Source organism: Callithrix jacchus, chromosome 7 (assembly GCF_049354715.1).
Source record: "Callithrix jacchus isolate 240 chromosome 7, calJac240_pri, whole genome shotgun sequence".
NCBI lineage: Eukaryota > Metazoa > Chordata > Mammalia > Primates > Cebidae > Callithrix > Callithrix jacchus.
Window position 1 is genome coordinate 115,112,417 of NC_133508.1, and position 18,845 is coordinate 115,131,261.

At 39.7% G+C, this 18,845-nt stretch overlaps 1 protein-coding gene and 1 pseudogene across 9 annotated transcripts in view; one reads left to right on the plus strand and one right to left on the minus strand.

Moving 5' to 3' along the window:
- Positions 1-1,970: 1,970 nt before the first annotated feature.
- On the minus strand, positions 1,971-4,966 carry LOC144577201 (putative uncharacterized protein NEXN-AS1; annotated as a pseudogene).
- The window catches only part of NEXN (nexilin F-actin binding protein), a 42,416-nt gene continuing 25,568 nt past the window's right edge, over positions 1,998-18,845 (plus strand). For 4 of the 9 annotated variants that reach the window (XM_035251947.3, XM_035251949.3, XM_035251953.3 and 1 more), the window contains exons 1-5: positions 1,998-2,138; positions 15,153-15,231; positions 16,616-16,807; positions 17,010-17,088; positions 17,174-17,322. In XM_035251947.3, coding sequence (XP_035107838.2) covers positions 15,205-15,231; positions 16,616-16,807; positions 17,010-17,088; positions 17,174-17,322 — 447 coding nt within the window. In that variant the 5' untranslated portion in view covers positions 1,998-2,138; positions 15,153-15,204. Of the gene's footprint in view, positions 2,139-4,746; positions 4,836-15,152; positions 15,232-16,615; positions 16,808-17,009; positions 17,089-17,173; positions 17,323-18,845 lie in introns of all 9 variants that reach the window. The other 5 variants (XM_035251950.3, XM_035251952.3, XM_035251951.3 and 2 more) reach the window with 2 other exon arrangements.

An 18,845-nucleotide genomic window follows, 5' to 3' on the forward strand; every position in this document is an offset into this window, starting at 1 on the left:
AAGGTAGGAAGAAAGGTGGGATGCAAGGAAGCCTTCTCTGAGGAAGCAGCATTTAAGAAGAGATGTAGAGGATATGTTGAAATTAGGTGAAGGGGAAAGTGGGAGAAATGATTTCATGCAGGGAACAGCTTATGTAAAGGCCCTGCAGCCAGAATGCCCATAGAAAGTTTCATGAACTGAAGAAGGCCAAGGTGATGGCATCAAAGAGAACACGGCACAAGCAAGACTACCAAGACCACTTATCAGTGTCTGTATTTTGGTACATTTAAATCATTTGAATTGCCAGTTTTGAACTTTTCTATAATTGAGGAATGAATGGTTTACCTCCTTAAAGGAGTTTCCATCCTGAGTAAATAGTGTGGGGATGGGACTAGGGAACAGAGTTATGTTTTAAGAGCAGAAGGCTTTTTTTTTTTTTTGAGACGGAGTTTTGCTTTTGTTACCCAGGCTGGAGTGCAATGGCACGATCTCAACTCACTGCAACCTCTGCCTCCCTGGTCTCTGTTCAAGCAATTCTCCTGCCTAAGCCTCCCAAGTAGCTGGGATTGCAGGCACCCACCACCACAGCTGGCTAATTGTTTCTATTTTAAGTAGAGACAGGGTTTCATCATGTTGGCCAGGCTGGTTGCAAACTCTTGACCTCAGGTGATCCACCCGCTTCTGCCTCCCAAAGTGCTGGGATTTCAGGGGTCAGCCACTGCGCCTAGACTTTCTTTTTGTTTTTTTGAGACAGTCTCACTCTGTCACCCAGACTAGAGTGCAGTGGTGTGATCTCGGCTCACTGCAACCTCTGCCTCCTAGGTTCAAGCGATTCTCCTGCCTCAGCCTCCCCAGTAACTGAGATTACAGGCACGTGCCACCACAGCCAGCTAATTTTTTGTATTTTTAGTAGAGACTGGCTCTCGCTATGTTGGCCAGGCTGGTGTTGAACTCGACCTCACATGATCCACCCGCCTCGGCCTCCCAAAGTGCTGGGTTTACAGCCATAAACCACCACGCCTGGCCCAGAAGGCCTTTTCAGCATCCCTAAAATATAACCTGAGCACTGCTCTCTGCTCAGGGCCTGAAGTTGGATGTGGTTACCTTTATCCCTTGTTTATCTGGATGTCATTTAGATATTTTCTTTCAAGTTCACTGAAGAATTAAAGATCTCCTCCACCAAAAATGCTCCCTCTGAGTGTGCATTTTTGGTTTTAATATGTTGTCTGATGGGTTTGACAGGCTGGCGGTCCAAGTTGAAAAAGATCTGTGGGTGCCTAATATTCAAAGATGCCCTTATGAAACTTTAGGAAGACCAGACATGGTTTGCCTTCAATTAAGAAAAATGTGGAATATAAATATATTTGTACTTATAAAAAAAAAATTCCTTTTTTTCTTCTCCTCTGCCTTCTTCTTTCTCTTTTTCCTTTCTTTTTCAACTCTCCCTTTAAAGACTGGAGCTAAGAAAAGGAAAGCAACAAATAGATGAAGTGTTCCCGGATTGCTGTCCCAAGCTCTTGGTAATAAAGGAAAACTTGGCCAAAGGTCAATGCTTATGGTAGTAGAAGATAATGTAGTGGCTTGGCTTCTTGACTGGAAACTAGGACGGCTAGAGTATTTAAGAGAAGTGGGCCCCAGAGCAAATGGGTTTCGGGTAGGGGGAGCCAGCTCCACCCGGGTAATGACGCCCATTTCAGCCTCATTCCTTTCCCACGGCGGGGGCAGCCTTCCTTCCCCGGGCCTGGCTGGAGGTGGAGGCGGGCCCAAGGTTAAGGGGTCAGCTTGCTCACCTAGGGCCGGGAGACAGTCACATTTTGGCGGAAAGTTGGCAGCCACGGTCCCCCTCCCCTGCTTTTCTCCACGACTCTCCACCCCGCTCCGGGTGATACGACGGAGGTGGGGGGTTGGGGGAACTGGCCTTGTGTTTTGGAACAGCTGCAGCCGGCGCTGGGCCCGCCTGGAATGCGGGAGCAGGCTGCGCACCAGGACTTTTATGGAAACTTGCTGCTGGAGACGGCGGCGGCGGCCAGAGGTCTCCCAGCGGCTGGAGCAGAAGTGTTAGCGGCCAGAGCTCCCAGAACCCTACCCACTGCCAGGCAGGACGCGCACTGTCTCTCCGAGCGAAAGGAGGACCTTCGCCAGTCACTGGCTCCTGCAGGGTGAGAAGAGTTGGGGGAACGTGGGATGGGGGAGTGGAGACGGAGGTGTCGGGTCCCCTGGCTGGGGCGAGGGCGGGGGCGGGAGCGGCGGCTGCCGAGAGGCTCTCGGGGTCCGCGGCTTCTGGCAGTGCTCCGCTGCAGTCCAGGAGCGCGCCGGGGGCCATCCAGCTGTGGCTCCGCGCTGGCCCAGTCCGCAGCGAGCCGCGTCCTGCGGGCTCGGCGGGGTGCCGACCGGGGGCTGCCCCGGTGTCTGAAAGCAGCCGGCCTCCGGCTTCTGGTTGCAAAGCCCTTGCTCTGCTCCCTGCGCCCTGACAGCTGAGTTTCGGGTGCGTTCTCCACTGTAGGGAGGGAGCCCTCCGTGCCCTCTGTGAGCGGAGTGGGTGCCAGTCCCTCGACTGAACCCTTGGGGTCCTAATGGGGCAAGTTTAGTGCCGTTCCCCCCCCCCGCCACGTGCCCCCGCTGCGATCTCTGTCTCTGCAGCAGAGCCAGTTAAGAAATCCTTTCTGTTGATCACCAGTGGTCAATCAAAAAAAAAAAAAAAAAAAAAAAGAATCCTTTCTGATCGGTCCCTATGGAAGATGGGGAGAAATATGATTTAACAGCCTACTACCCCCCCACCCCCTCATATCCCTGCCCTCGTGTCTCCAGACGGTTTTTTTCGTGATTCTGCCCGAGGTGGGATGCTGGGGGTTGAGCAGCTAGAGCTGGAAGTTTGCGAAGTTTACGTAGTTTGCGTGAGTGAAGAATGTAGTCACCTCTTGAAAACTCCCCTAGACCATTCCAACTATTGTAAACTGTAAAACGTTCTACAAATGTATTAGCATTGACATTTATGCATAAAATGACGAAGTTGAGAGGTTATAGTTGGTTACGGCAATGACTTAGAGATATTCATTTTATGGTTATTAAAGGCCACAACGTGAACAAAGTTGGCAGAGGGATAACAAGGTAAAAATAGCATGAAGATGTGTCCTAACAAAATGTCCTTGGTAAAGAGACAGGTAGAGAAAGAAGCCGTAATGAAGAAATTAGTTCCCTGACCAAAGAAACGGGAACATCATTTATCGTTGAATTTTGTTAATGAAATCATGTAGCAGCGGTCCATTGGCCTGCGAGTCACAACATAACTATGTCTTAGGTAATGTGATTAAATAAACTCAAGTATTTGTACCATCTTAGTCACACGTTATTGAGTGGACCACACAATTTCCCCAGCTAATGTTATCCTTTTACAGATTAAATTGCTGCAGTAAGAAAACCTTGTCTGGAATTCTTTTGGGTTTGGGGTAATGTTAAGAAAAAATGCATAATCAAATGAGAAAAAGGTTTTTTTGGGAGAGGTAAATTCGTGTAAGTAAACTTTGATTAACCAATGTAGCTGTTTAATTTTCTTCTTCCTTACAGCTATGAGCACCGTATTTTTGCAGATATTTTATATTTTTACTAATGCTTCCGGGGAGCAATTTAAAGAAAAATGCATGAAATTATGTAGTTTATTTGCAACAATTCCCTTAAAGAGTTCTAAGCTAAAACCACAACAAAATTCTTTTAAATCCAGTTTTCCTCATTATAGTTACAGTGTAATCCAGTTTTAATAGAAGATTCACACTTTAAAATCCATTTTGAATTGAAATGTAATGAATAGCAATTTTTCCTGCTCACCTTAAAATGGAATTTGTGCTATTTTTGAAAACTTGACATGTAAGACTGATCATTGTCAAAATGTATGTCATCTTGAGATGACTATATTTAGCATCAACAAAGGAATGCATTATCTAGGTTTTTGAACAGTATTTTTCCCCTGAAACTTCACTTGAAGTATTTAGGTTAGGGTTTCATTTTTGAGCAGAATGAACACTAAATATGCATATTTGGAAGAGATTAATTGGGGATTTAGATTGCTTAGAATCTGAGCGGCCTATAATGACATACTCATTTATTAAAAAAAAAAAAAAAAAAAACCTGTTATCTTTGAAAAACCCTAAAAGACAAAAGACAGAAAAAAGGAGATTATTTAAATATGAGAGTTGTACACACCTATACGAAAGAAAATGCAGTGAGTGTGTAAAAGTATGTAACAGATAGGTAAAAGTCTAAACGTTTTTATAGAAGAGAGGACTTTTAGTATATTTATAGTTATTTAGGCCACACACACAGAACATATTGGTAGTTTATAAATTGAAGAAAAAATGATTTATAACATTCTTAACAATTTCACATATTTCTGTTCTTGTTTAATTAACTGTGGTCCATATCACCTGTGTAGTTTCTTTCATGTTCTCTTTCTGGGTTGATAATTGCATAGTTATATATCACATACACTTGAAATGGCTACATTTTCTTTTTCTGTTTAAATATTCAGTGTATAGTTTGGCTTATAGTAGTTTACTTTCTATACTCTAGGGTGGATGAGTTTGCACCATCCTAAATTTCCATTTTAAATGAAACCCACTTTAAATTTCAGTGTAGTTTGTCTTATAATGTGAATATACCATATTATATTTATGGCTTAAAATTATGGAGAATGGAGAAAGGAGCTCTTATAATCTGACACCCTTACTGTTAGGATTTTGATGTATTTTCTTTTATTCTTTTTCTCATGCATAGAACTCTTTCTTTTTGCATTGACATATCTCCATAAAACAACACGTGAAAGCAGCCCATGCAGTGTCTGCCATCCAGTAAGCATTCAACAGGTGATTCGTTTTCTTCTTCCTTTATTTCCTTCTTGACATCTCTTCCTTTTTACTCTCAGATTAGAAGACAAGCAGATTGGGGCTCCTATGTGAGGTTTTGAGGTTGGTGAAATTCATTTCTCACCTCCCATCCCGTGCTTATTCCCTGTCTTTTATTCCCCTTTGACTCTGCTTCATGCTTTCTGGCCCAAATAGGCCTCCTCTTTGACCCTTTCCATTTTCTCAGTGTTGTCTATTCATTTAGACTAAGGTCACAAATTGACAATCAAAAAGACACTTATCCCTGATCACCAAGTGTGAAAATAAATGAAAAAAAAAAAAGAATCAAAAAATAAAAACCAGAAAGAGACTTTTGGGGCTGGGCCTGGTTGCTCATGCCTGTAATCCCAGCACTTTGAGAGCTGAGGCAAGAGGATCCCTTGAGCCCAGGAGTTTGAGACCAGCCCTGGCAACATAGTGAGAACCCCCATCTCTACAAAAAATTTAAAAATTAGCCAGATGTGGTGGTGCATGCCTGTAGTCCCAGTGACCTGGGAGGTGGCAGGATCGCATGAGCTCAGGAGGCTGAGGCTGTAGTATACTGTGCTCGTACCACTGCACTCCAACCTAAGTGAGGTGCTGTGTCAAAAAAAAAGACACTTCTAGCCACAAATATATTTAAAAATTGGTACATTTTACATTAAAATATGGATTTGCAAAAAAAAAAATATGGATTTGCATCCTCTCTTGAAAAATTGGAAAATCTGGGCAAAATCTGGCTTCACTTTTTAAAATAAGTTATTTATTTTTATTTCAATAGCTTTAGGGGTACCCAAGTGGTTTTTGGTTACATGGATGAATTGTATAATGGTGAAGTTTGTCTGAGCTTGTAGTATACTTGTCACCCAAATAGTGTACATTGTACCCAAAGGTTCACATTTTTGTATAGGAAAAATATACTGGAACTAAATAGTGGCTGCCCCACAGGCAGGTCACATGCTCTGCATTTGACATAGTCTCTGAGATTCCCTATTGTTTTAAACAAGTCATAGATACACTGATTTACATTGCCTGTCAATGATATTATATAACATTACCTTACATTACATATATATTACCTGACACTGAACCCTTGAGTATGCAATCCCCGACCTAAATATTAGGGCAAGTATATCTGATGCATGATACGATGGAAAGTCTGCTACACTTAGCAATAGGAACTGGGACTTTAAACATTGTAGATATTGGTTAGCAAACCTCTTAAATAATGTGATCATGGGAGCGGGAGAAGAGGTTAGCATTCATTGACACTAATTGCTATTGTCCATTAGAACTGGAAGGGACCATTAACCAAAACAAGTAAAATACTTTCACTGGTGGGATTTTAGAAAGCATAGGGGAGATAGTTCTGCTAAAGAAATATTTCCTAGGATTTCATAAATAATTTTTTTTTTTTGAGATAGTGTCTTGCTCTGTCACCCAGGCTGGAGTGCAATGGCATGATCATGGCTCACTGCAGCTTCTACCTCCTGGGCTCAAGCGATCCATCCTCTTACCTCAGCCTCCTGAGTAGCTAGGAATACAGACATGTACCACCATGCCTGGCTAATTTTTAAAATTTTTTGTAGAGACAGAGCCTCACTGTGTTGCCCATCTTTGTCTCAAACTCATGGTTTCAAGCATTCCTCTTGCCTCAGCCTCCCAAAGTGCTGGTATTACAGGTGTGAGCCACCATGCCTGGCCTTCTTAAAAATTCTACTCCTTGTCCATTTAAGAAGTATTTAGGAGCGTTTCTGTGACTCCTACAGCTGGCTATAAAGAGGATTTTACTGTTTCTCTTCTGCCTCCCCATACCACGACATGTTTGGAGCCAGAGGCCCAAACATGGTCTTCCCATTCCCAGCTGTGTCCTTCAATGAAAGACCATCTTCCACTTGCAGAGATGGTGAGGAGGCCCAGACTCCAGTGACTACTGCAGCAATTTGCTTGGAAAGAGAATTCCTGAAGCCTCTGGTTTCTGGTTGTTCATGGTATTTAGTTTAGCATAAACCCACCCCATTTATTATTTTAGTTAGTGCATCTAGATCATCAGTCTTCCTTTTGTAGCTAGGAATCATGTATCTTATTTGAAATGACTTTGGATCAGTTTTCCTGTTATCTGTTTGTCATTCATTCACTAGCTCAAATATGAATAGACCTTGTGTTTTGTCCCAGGTATTGCGCAAAACACTAAAACTATAGAAAGGAATAGAGCAATTCTTACCTTTCAGGGGCTCATAGTTTGGTGCATGTACTTCAAAAAGTATCACATACTGTCATATGAGGGCAAGGTGTTATATATACTTATTTCACTCTTGTTGCCCAGGCTGGAGTGCAATGGCGCAATCTCAGCTCACTGCAACCTCTGCCTCTCAGGTTCAAGCGATTCTCCTGCCACAGCCTCCTGAGTAGCTGGAATTATAGGCGTGTGCCACCACACCCACCTAATTTTTATATTTTACTAGAGACAGGGTTTTGCCATGTTGGCCAGGCTGGTCTCCAACTCCTGACTGCAAGTGATCCAACCACCTCAGCCTCCCAAAGTGGTGGGATTACAGGCATGAGCCACTGTGCCCAGCATAAGATTCTTGGTTTTCAGTGAGGAAGTGTGTATTGGTAGACAGGAAATAGATCCACTACTTCATATAGGTGAAATAGGATCTAATTTCATAGTTTTGAATTATGATGAGGTTTATGACAGGTTTTATGGTATTATTTTTATTTTATTATTATTTTTTGGAGATAGGATCTTGATCTTTCATCCAGGTTAGAGTACAGTGGTGTGATCAGGGTTCACTGCAGTCTCTATGTCCCAGGTTCAAGCAATCCTCCCACCTCAGCCTCCCGAGTAGCTGGGACTACACATGTGTGCCACCATACTGGGCTATTTTTCTGTTTTTTGTAGAGACGGGGTTTCGCCATGTTGCCCAGGCCTCAGCCTTCTAAAGTGCTGCAATTACAGGCGTAAGCCACTGCATCCAGCCTACAGTATAATTTCTTTTTTTTTTTTTTTTGAGACAGTTTCACTCTTGTTACCCAGGCTGGAGTGCAATGGCGCGATCTCAGCTCACCGCAACCTCCACCTCCTGGGTTCAAGCAATTCTCCTGCCTCAGCCTCCCAAGTAGCTGGGATTACAGTCGCAGGCCACCATGCCCAGCTAATTTTTGTATTTTTAGTAGAGACGGGGTTTCACCTTGTTGACCAGGATGGTCTCGATCTCTTGACCTCGTGATCCACCTGCCTCGGCCTCTCAAAGTGCTGGGATTACAGGCGTGAGCCACCGCGCTCGGCCTTATAGTACAATTTTTAAAGTATACAGTTGCAACCTTCATTAATTAAATGTAATAAAGTTACATTATAAAGTTTATGTTTCTTGTACAAGTGAAAAATGATGAAAATTTAGGTCCATATTTTATGAAGCTCAAAACAATTTTGTTGCTTGTTCCAAAGACCGTAAGAATTAGGTTTTAACATTTTCTTGTAGTATATAGTTAAGTGTTATATTTAAAATCTTCTTAAAAGTTGGCTGGGTACAGGGTGCTGTGGTTTACTCCTGTAATCCCAGCACTTTGGGGCTCCAAGGCAGGCGGATCTCTTGAGGCCAGGAGTTCAAGACCAGCCTGGTCAACATGGCGAAATCCCATCTCTACTAAAACATACAAAAATTAGCCAGGTGTGGTGGCACAAGGCTGAGGCAGGAGAATTGGTTGAACCCAGGAGGCAGGGTTGCAGTGAGCAGAAATCATGCCACTGCTCTCCATCCTGGGTGACAGAGTGAGACTTTGTCTCAATAAACAAATAAGTTGATGACCAGGCACAGTGGCTCAGAAACTGAGCTCATTTTCGGACTTAAACATTCCTTTTAATTTAATCTCCAGGTAATGGTAACCCTGTTTACCCATTTGCTCAAACTAGAAACCTTGGGTTCATTCTTTTTTCTTTATTTGTTTGTTTATTTCTTATCCTCTGACTCTCACTTGGGTTCATTCTTGACAGTATTCCTCTCCTCTTCTCTACCCTTCCAAATCAAATTGGCCAGAGCTCTTGCAATAGTGCCCCCACTACAGTATAAGTTCCTTGAGACAGGGACTTTGACTTTTTGTTCACTTTCATCTCCCCAAGCTTAGGATAGTGCCTGGCACAAAGTAGAAGTATAATAAATATTTGTTAAATAAATAATGAGTCACCATGTCCTGTCAATTCCACTTCTAAAATGTCTCTTCCAACTTTTCATTACTAATGCCAATGTCCTAATTCAGGTTCATTTTCTGACTTAAACATCATAAGGATCTTCTCTTACCAAGATCACTGTACTTGTCCTCCTTCCACTGGTCTTTCCCCATTAAACTCCATTCTCTACATTGCTGTAAGAATTTCTTTTTCTTTCCTTTCTAGAATACATCTTTGATTAAGGCATGTTCCTTTGCTGGCTCCCTATTGCCTATTGTTTCATAGTATCTACATTTTTAATTAATATGGTATACAGTATTCTTTCTAGTCTGTACCCAGCTTGTCTTTCTAGTTTTGCCATAGGTTGACTGGATGGTTTTACAGCTCCCCAAATTTGCAGTGGGTCATCAGGCGGTTATTTTTGTGCATTTTGGTTCTTTTTCCTGGATGCCTTTACCATCTTTCCCACTTTGTGAAATTCTACTTATCTGTCAAAGTCTATAACTCAAATGCCATTATCTACATGAAACCTTCTTTAACCCAACGTCTTCCTTAACCACACCATAGTATTTTCCGTGTTTCTATAGCCTGGTCATAATACTGCTATTATAGCATTTACTACATCGTATAATAATTAGGAAATCTATTTCTTTCACCAAAGCTGTTTGATTCACAAGGGCTAGCTCTTATTTGTTTTGTATCCCATTGCCAGGCATACTTTTTGGCATACAGCAGATTCTCCTTCTCACAAAAATAATGTATTGTAAATACAGACCTAATCTGTCAAATTTGAAAAAAAAAAACTGCAGCTTTTTGGATAAATCATGTATAGGTTATAGTAATATTGCAATATTTCCTCTGAAACCTGTGACGGATACATACTTGTCTTCATTTAACATGAATTAGAATGGCAATACTACACCCTTTATCATCCCAGCCTTATCTGTTATGACCAATTAGAATCACCTATTCAACCTTATCTTTTGATCACTGTTTCCTCTCTAATCTTATTCTTGATATCGATTCAATTGACTTGCCTGGGATTTTAGATACGTAGGAGGTGTAATGGGCTGAATTGTTATGTTGCTGCTGCCCCTTTAAGGTGACCAAGGACATTGCATCTGCCTGCTAAAACAAGAAAAATTACTACCTACCATTAGATGAGGAAAGACTGTTAAGATTCCAGATATAAAGTCTTTCGGCTTTCGGGTCACTGAGTATAGGAATTAAGTCATTAAGCCCATCTCCATTTAGCATTCTAAAATACATTTCTAGAATGAGAACTTGACATGACTCACTAGGATGTTTTTCCTGTAATTCAGCAAATCTCAAAATATGGTCTTAGAACCCCTGGGAGTCCTCAATACCATTTAGGGGTCCATAAAGTTCTTCCTTTTCCAACTACATATTAATATAAAGTGAAGTTTTATTCAGAGACTTCAGTCAAAGCACCACCACCATAGTTTGAATGCAGAAGCAGATATGAGAATGGTATTTTTCCTTTATTAAGCCAGATACCAGAGATTAGCAAAAATGTAAAATTATTTTCCTCTTCTTACTAATTATTTTTATGTTTATAAATAATGGTTTGTTATTGTTACTTTAAATGACTTATAAGTATATAGTTGAATATTTTGTTTTAATTTCTAATATATTAAAGATCTATAGTATTAATCCATATAAACAAAACCTTTATTATAACAAAACTCTTAGAACGCAAATGTTCAACCTTATCTTTTGGTCACTGTTTTCTCTTTAATCTTATTCTTCATAAGAATTCAGTGGACCTGCCTGGGATCTTACTTAGAAGGTGCAATGGAGCTGAACTGTTGTGTTGTGGTGTGTTCTTGGCCACCTTAAAGGTCCTTAAGATCCTCAATAATGGGCCCAGATTTTAGGTCCTGAGCACCAAAAGTTTGAGACCCACTTTTGTAATACATGCCTTTCTTTTACTGGTGGCATTTTCTTTAACACCACAGAGCTTATTTTTATTTATTTAGAGATGGTGTCTCACTATGTTGCCCAAACTAGATTCAAACTCCTGGGATCAAACAATCTTTCCACCTCAGTCCTCTACAGGAGAGCACCCAGCTAAAGCTAATTTTTGTGTGTGTTTACACACTTTCAGATGTTACCTAAATAAAGCTTTTTCTAATCTAAAAATGTAAGCCTTATTATATTTTTTGATAATTATATTTTATCTCATCTAGATCATAAACTCCATGAGAACAGATATTTTATCCTATTCGTTATTATTTATGTAGTAGCCTATACTATACCTAGCACATTACAGAAAAATGTTCAATAAATGTTCCTTGAACAATATCAGTTTTCACTAATTTATCTCTTTCTGTTTATTCTTAGTTCTATCATACTCATCACTTTAAATTTATAAACTATATGAAAACCACCTAGTTTATGGCATAAAATAGGGATTCAATTGTTAGTTTTCTCCCTTCTTCTTTATTCAGTTCAGAGGTTCCTGAACTTTCCTTTAATGTATTGTAGTTTTTTAAAAAGTCCTTAAATTTTATTTTTACATGTAACTTTTCATTACTTTATTAATGACTTCATCAAATGAGAGTTTACTAATTTTCTTAAGACATCTGTAAGATGTATTATGCTGAAATAGGTGTTGCACAAAATAAATGAAACAGACTTTTTATTGTCTAATACAGTGGAAAAAGCTGGTAATTGTTGAAGCTTGGTATGGGTGTATGGAGGTGCATTATATTAGTCTCTTTTGGTTTGTATGCCTGAATTTTTCCATAATAAAAAAGTAAACAAAAAAGATAGATTAGACTGATATGTCTGAGATTTTTACCAATATTAAAATTTTAAAGTTTATGTCAGATATACCTAGAAACCTAAGCACATTTAGAGGTCTCAGAGACTGAAGGAGAAAAAACAATCATGTTTAGGGTGAAGTGGAGAAAAATCACCATTTCCATTATAATTAGTTTAGGAAAATACCTCCTTGGTAAAGAAATGACTTAAGAAAGTTCCTGGAGGTAGGAAAAGGCTACTAAATAGATTTGTCTAGGTGGAAGGTTGAAAAAATGGGGAGAAGACAAAGGAAACTGGAGAGTCTGAAGGTCTGCAGAAGGCCTATCAAGCCCAGGTGGGAATTTTAGTTCTGATCCATGATGTACTACACAGTTAATATCCTCAGAGTTGGAATGATACACTAGAGTTAAGAAGCACAGAGAGGTAGAGATTGCAGTAGTTGAGTAGAGAACCTAAGTGGGCCTGGATGAGGGCAGAAAGAATGGTGGGCTGTTATCCTATCATAAAAAATGAAAAAAAAAAAAAAAAGAGAAATCAAAACAATCATGGCTAGAAGTTATTCTGGAACTTTTAAAACCTATTTTACCCATAATGTACTTAAATTATTATTCTATTCTAATATAACATGTATCTGTTAAGAGTTTTGAAGAAACTACATTAAAGTAGCTGCCCTATAGCAATTGAAGCTAACTATATCATCACACTTGGATTCTAGTTCCTATTGAACAGATTGAATAATTTGAAAATGTTTATCAGGACTGTAAAAAAAAGAAAACCAGTAAAGTGAATACTTTGAATTTTATAGCTTCTCATTTTATAACTTTATTAATAAAAAGTATAGTGATACAGGGCTGGGCGCAGTGGCTCACGCCTATGATCCCAGCACTTTGGGAGGCCGAGGCGGGTAGATCACAAGATCAAGAGATCGAGACCATCCTGGTCAACATGGTAAAACCCTGTCTCTACTAAAAATACAAAAATTCGCTGGGCATGGTGGCCGGCATCTGTAGTCCCAGCTACTCGAGAGGCTGAGGCAGGAGAATTGCTTGAACCCAGGAGGTGGAGGTTGCGGTGAGCCGAGATTGCACCGTTGCACTCCAGCCTGGGTAATAAGAGCGAAACTTCATCTAAAAAAAAAAAAAGTATAGTGATACATATGAATACTAAATAGAAATAATTTCTGGCAAGTATAATTACATGAAATTGAAGGAGCCGCTGGGGCCTTTTGCTAAATAAAGCAGCAAAATTAAGTTTATAGACTGGTAACTGAAATGTTGACCGAGAAGGTATGTAAGCATAAAATTGGAAAGACTGACCAGCCACGGGCAATATGATGAAACCTCATCTCTACAAAAAACACAGAAATTAGCTGTGTGTGATGGTGTGTGTCTGTAGTCCCAGCTACTCAGGTAGCTGAGGTGGGATGATTGCTTGAGCCCAGGAGGTCGAAGCTGCTGTGAGCCCTGATTGCACCACTGCTCTCCAGCCTAGGCGACAGAGTGAGATCCTGTCAAGAAAGAAAAGAAGTGGGAGGAGATCATAAGTCAAAGATTAAATTGATATTTGAAATTTTAATTAATTATTTATTTTTTGAGAGAGAGCCTCGCTCTGTCACCCACGCTGGAGTACAGTGGTGCAATCCTGGCTCAATGCAACCTCCACCTGCCAGGTTCAAGCGATTCTCCGGCCTCAGCCTCCTTAATAGCTGAGATAACAGGCATCTACCACCATACTCAGCTAATTTTTGTATTTTTAGTAGAGACAGGGTTTTGCCATGTTGGCCAGGCTGGTTTTGAACTCCTGATCTCAAGTGATCTGCCTGCGTCAGCCTCCCAAAATGCTAGGATTACAGGCACAAGCCACTGTTCTTGGTGATATTTGGATTTTTTTTTTTTTTTTTTTTTGAGATGGAGTTTTGCTCTTGTTACCCAGACTGGAGTGCAATGGCGCACTCTCGGCTCACCGCAACCTCCGCCTCCTAGGTTCAGGCAATTCTCCTGCCTCAGCCTCCTGAGTAGCTGGGACTACAGGCACGCGCCACCATGCCCAGCTAATTTTTTGTATTTTTAGTAGAGACGGGGTTTCACCATGTTGACCAGGATAATCTCGATCTCTTGACCTAGTGATCCACCCGCCTCGGCCTCCCAAAGTGCTGGGATTACAGGCATGAGCCACCGCGCCCGGCCCTGGAATTTTTTTTTTTAAACCGCCTTATTAAGGTATGATTGACATACCACTATCATACTAGCAGGCCAGGAACAGTGGCTCACACCTGTAATCCCGGCATTTTGGGAGGCCAGGGCAGGCGAATCACTTGAGGTCAGGAGTTCGAGACTAGCTTGGCCAATATGGTGAAACCCCGTGTCTACTGAAAACACATAAAAAATTAGCTACACTTGCTGGTGTGTCGCCTGTAATCCCAGCTATTCAGGAGGCTGAGGCTGGAGAATCGTTTGAACCTGGGAGGCAGAGGTTGCAGTGAGCTGAGATTGCACCACTACCCGTCCAGCCTGGGGTGATAGTGAGACTCTGTCTCAAAAACAAAAACAAAAAACATACTACTGAAAGGGTCAATTCAAAAAGAAGATATAATCTTAATGTGTATGCAATTAAACCTGATATTACATAAAACAAAAACAACAGAATTAAAGGGAGAAAAAAAATTCTGGCCAGGCGCAGTGGCTCATGCCTGTAATCCTAGTGCTTTGGGAGGCCAAGTTAGGTGTATCACTTGAAGTCAGAAGTTCAAGACCAGCTTGGCCAACATGGTGAAATCCTGTCTCTACTAAAAATGCAAAAATTAGCTGAGCTTGATGGCACAGGCCTGTAATCCCAGCTACTCGGGAGGCTGAGGCAGGAGAATTGCTTGAACCTGGGAGGTGGAGGTTTCAGTGAGCTGAGACTGCACCATTGCACTCCAGCCTGGGCTACAGAGCAAGACTCTGTCTTAAAAAAAAAAATTCTACATAGATCTACATAGTTGAAGATTGATAGAACTAGCCAAAAATTAGTAAAAATACAGATCTAAAACCTGATCAACTACCTTAGTATTTATAGACTAATAAACTCAATAATTGCTGAATACACATTCTTTTCAAGTGAATTTGATATGTTCATCAAGCTATGCTGGATCAAAAACTTTCAGGGATCTTGTAACATCATACACCTTATATTTTCTATACCATGAATCTTGGGAAAAAGAGCTAAAGGTTATCACAATTTACTTCCTTGGATCATATCAGTATTTTTTGAGGAGCAATTAACTGCTATTTCTATTTATAACAATAATACTATATTAAAAATAAATTAAAAATTATTATACAATATTAAAATTTTTTCAGGTGCAAAAATATACAGAGCTTCATAATCAGCCCAAGACCACATAGAGCAAACATGAATGATATTTCCCAAAAGGCTGAGGTAAGTCTCAAAAGTGAAAAAAAATAAAAGAGGAAAATGTAGAGTTGACTATAGAATTGCCGAAAGGACAATCATTTGGTGGAAAGGTTATATTTAGGAGTTTATAATTAATAACATAATGGCAAGATGTAAAACAAAGGATACAATTCAGCAGCTGGTCTTGAGCTAGTATTTTCATTTGGATTCTAGGAAATTCTACAAAGCACAAGTACTAAATTTGTGAATGATAGTGAAGTGGATGTGATACCTAGCATTCTGAGTAGAATTTTAAATGTTTTGTTCTTAATAACTCTTAGAAATTAGTATTAAAACAAAGTTTGACCTATCCTCACAGGAGAATGCACTCTTAGGTAAGGATCCTTTTCAGTGCCTTAGTTTTTTTTATTTTTATTTATTTTTATTTTTAGCTTCTTTCTGGTTCTTGACTATAGATACTGAGAGTTGTAGTATGAAGACCTCAGTTGCTGACACCTCAAAATTATAAAGTTAACCCTTAAATGGCCAATGACACATAATAGTTCACAAAATATAGGCTGGGTGTGCCACAGATTAATTAAGCAATCACCATTATCACTAGGAAAAAGAGTTTGGTGTTCTGAGGCACACATTTTATTTACTGAAATTTCATTTAGAGTTGCTTTCATGGTTTTAGAGTGGAGGAAAATAATTTCTTCAGTCTTCTACCAGATTCCCACTCTTTGGGAAGCTCTGTTGCCATATGGAACTTCTCGTAGAACCCACCCTATATAGAATGATACAGCCCTCTTACACATTTTTCATGTGGTTTAAGGAAGTTATAGATGGGAAATAACAGTAACAACATAAATCACTGCTTGTGCACACAGACCATGGCGTACCTCAGCCAGAAAGAAGGATTAAAGGACTGGCCTTCAGTTTTGTTTATATTAGATACAGGAACCAGGAAGGGTGTAAAATGTGAATTAGGGTCTAAACTTTAAAGCCTAAACTTTTGTTTTCAACTTCACCAGATTTACTGAAATTAGTTTTGGTATCTTTTTACCAAGTGATATCAAATCTGAATCTTTAATAATGAAGTTAGACAATAAAATACAGTTATTTTTACTTAAAATTCAGAATTTGATTATATTTTACTGACTTTCAGCTTCAGTGGAATGCTACCCACAAAATGGACTTCATTACTATATAACAGTGAAACTTCTACTCTCGTATTTTCTGTAATGTGATTTTTCATAGTTAGGTTTTAGAAAGTATCTAAGCAGGTTGTGATGGTCAAGTAAAGGGTTCAAACATATTTCTGTTTTCTGTTTCAATAAATATTTATATTGCTTATTCTTATCTATCTTTATCTATTTTTTCCTATTGTTTTTGTTAACTTTCTTTTCTTTATTTTCTTCTAATGAAGATTCTGCTTTCTTCATCTAAACCTGTCCCAAAAACCTATGTACCAAAACTTGGCAAGGGTGATGTAAAGGATAAGTTTGAAGCCATGCAGAAAGCCAGGGAAGAAAGAAATCAAAGGAGATCTAGAGACGAAAAGCAAAGAAGAAAAGAACAATATATTAGAGAGAGAGAATGGAACAGGAGAAAGCAGGAGGTTATTTTATTTTACTTTATTCTTGTGAAAATATTCATTTTCATTTTTTAATTTAAGTTTTATTTATTCACGTTAACCACATTTCATATTAACTATAACTAAAATACTTTTCTGTATTTGTAACCTAATTTAAACTCTGCATATAATATGATTTAGTCTAGTTTTTGGACATGTGCTCACATCAATTTATTTAACCATCTAGATTAAAGAAATGCTTGCTTCTGATGATGAGGAGGACATATCTTCTAAAGTAGAAAAGGCTTATGTTCCAAAACTAACAGGTAAGAAGCTTGAGGGGTAAATTGTCAATTAAATTGCAAAATACACACATAGCAAAGTATCAAACTTTTTTTCATATGTTCTTAGGAACTGTTAAGGGTAGATTTGCTGAAATGGAGAAACAAAGACAAGAGGAACAAAGGAAGAGAACGGAGGAGGAACGAAAACGCAGAATTGAGCAGGATATGCTAGAAAAGAGGAAAATACAGCGTGAATTAGCGAAAAGGGCTGAGCAGGTATCACTAAAGATTAAGTTGGTATTTGTTTCTGAAACTAACTGTGCATAGTGAAACTAATCAGTATGTTGCCTCGTTAAAATATTTCAATATAACGTAAACCTATTAAAAAGCAGCTAACCATCCAAGCATGGTGGCTAACACCTGTAATCTCAGCACTTTGGGAGGCCAGTGTAGGTGGATCGCTTCCACATCAGCCCAGGCAACATGGCAAAATCCCTTCTCTACAAAACTTACAAAAATTAGCTGGGCATGGTGGTGAGTGCCTGTAGTCCCAGCTATTCAGAAGGCTGACGTAGAAGGTTCGCTTGAACCTGAAAGGTGGAAGTTGCAGTGAGCCAAGATCATGCCACTGTACTCCAGCCTGGGTGACAGAGCAAGACCCTGTCTCAAAGAAAAAAAAAAAGGCAGCTAACCTGAAAAGATCTTAAGGAAAAATATTTAACATCAGATGCCTAGAAGGATATGGGCAGAATATGCCTATTTTAAGGTAGAATAGTGAGATGATTTGTGTCATATACAATCTACCATTCTATCCACATTCCTCACCCTATCTACATTCCTTACTTTTCTTTACAAGTTAAGGGACTATACAAAGATGTAAGGCAATTTCACATATAAACTATTCATGAGTACCTAACAAAATGCTGGTCTTCTAATAACAATACCTTTAAATGCTGGTATATTAGTCTGTTTTCACACTGCTGATAAAGACATACCTGAGACTGGGAAAGAAAAGAGGTTTAACTGGACTTACAGTTCTGCCTGGCTGGGGAGGCCTCAAAATCATGGCAGTAGGTGAAAGCTACTTCTTACATAATCGGGGTTAAGAGAAAATAAGGAAGAGGCAAAAGTGGAAACCCTGATAAAACCATCAGATCTCATGAGACTTACTCAGTACCACAAGAACGGTATCAGGGAAGCTGCCTCCATCCCCATGATTCAAATTATCTCCCACCGGGTCCCTTCCACAACACATAGGAATTATGGGAGTACAATTCAAGACAAGATTTGGGTAGGGATACAAAGCCAAACCATATCAGCTGGTCTTTTAAAGCCTACATTAAGTGCCTTCAGTCTTTTTGCAATGCTTCCTTCAGGTTTCAATTACCTTTCTGAAAAGAAAAGTGACAATGAAAGCAAAGCATAGGCTATACTTGCATATTAAAGAAATGTATTTACCCTGGATTTGCAAAGGTGGGTACAGGTATGGGGTAAATACAGCCATTTCAAATGGGAGAAATTGCCTAAAACAAGGAGTTACAGGGCCCACACAAGTCTGAAATTCAGCAGGGCAATTTTTTTTTTTTTTTTTTGAGATGAAGTTTCACTCTTGTTACCCAGGCTGGAGTACAGTGGTGTGATCTTGGCTCACTGCAACCTCTGTCTCCCAGGTTCAAGCGATTCTCATGCCTCAACCTTCTGAGTAGCTGGGATTACGAGCATGTGCCACCATGTCTGGCTAATTTTTGCATTTTTACTAGAGATGGGTTTCACCACGGTGGCCAGGCTGGTCTTGAACT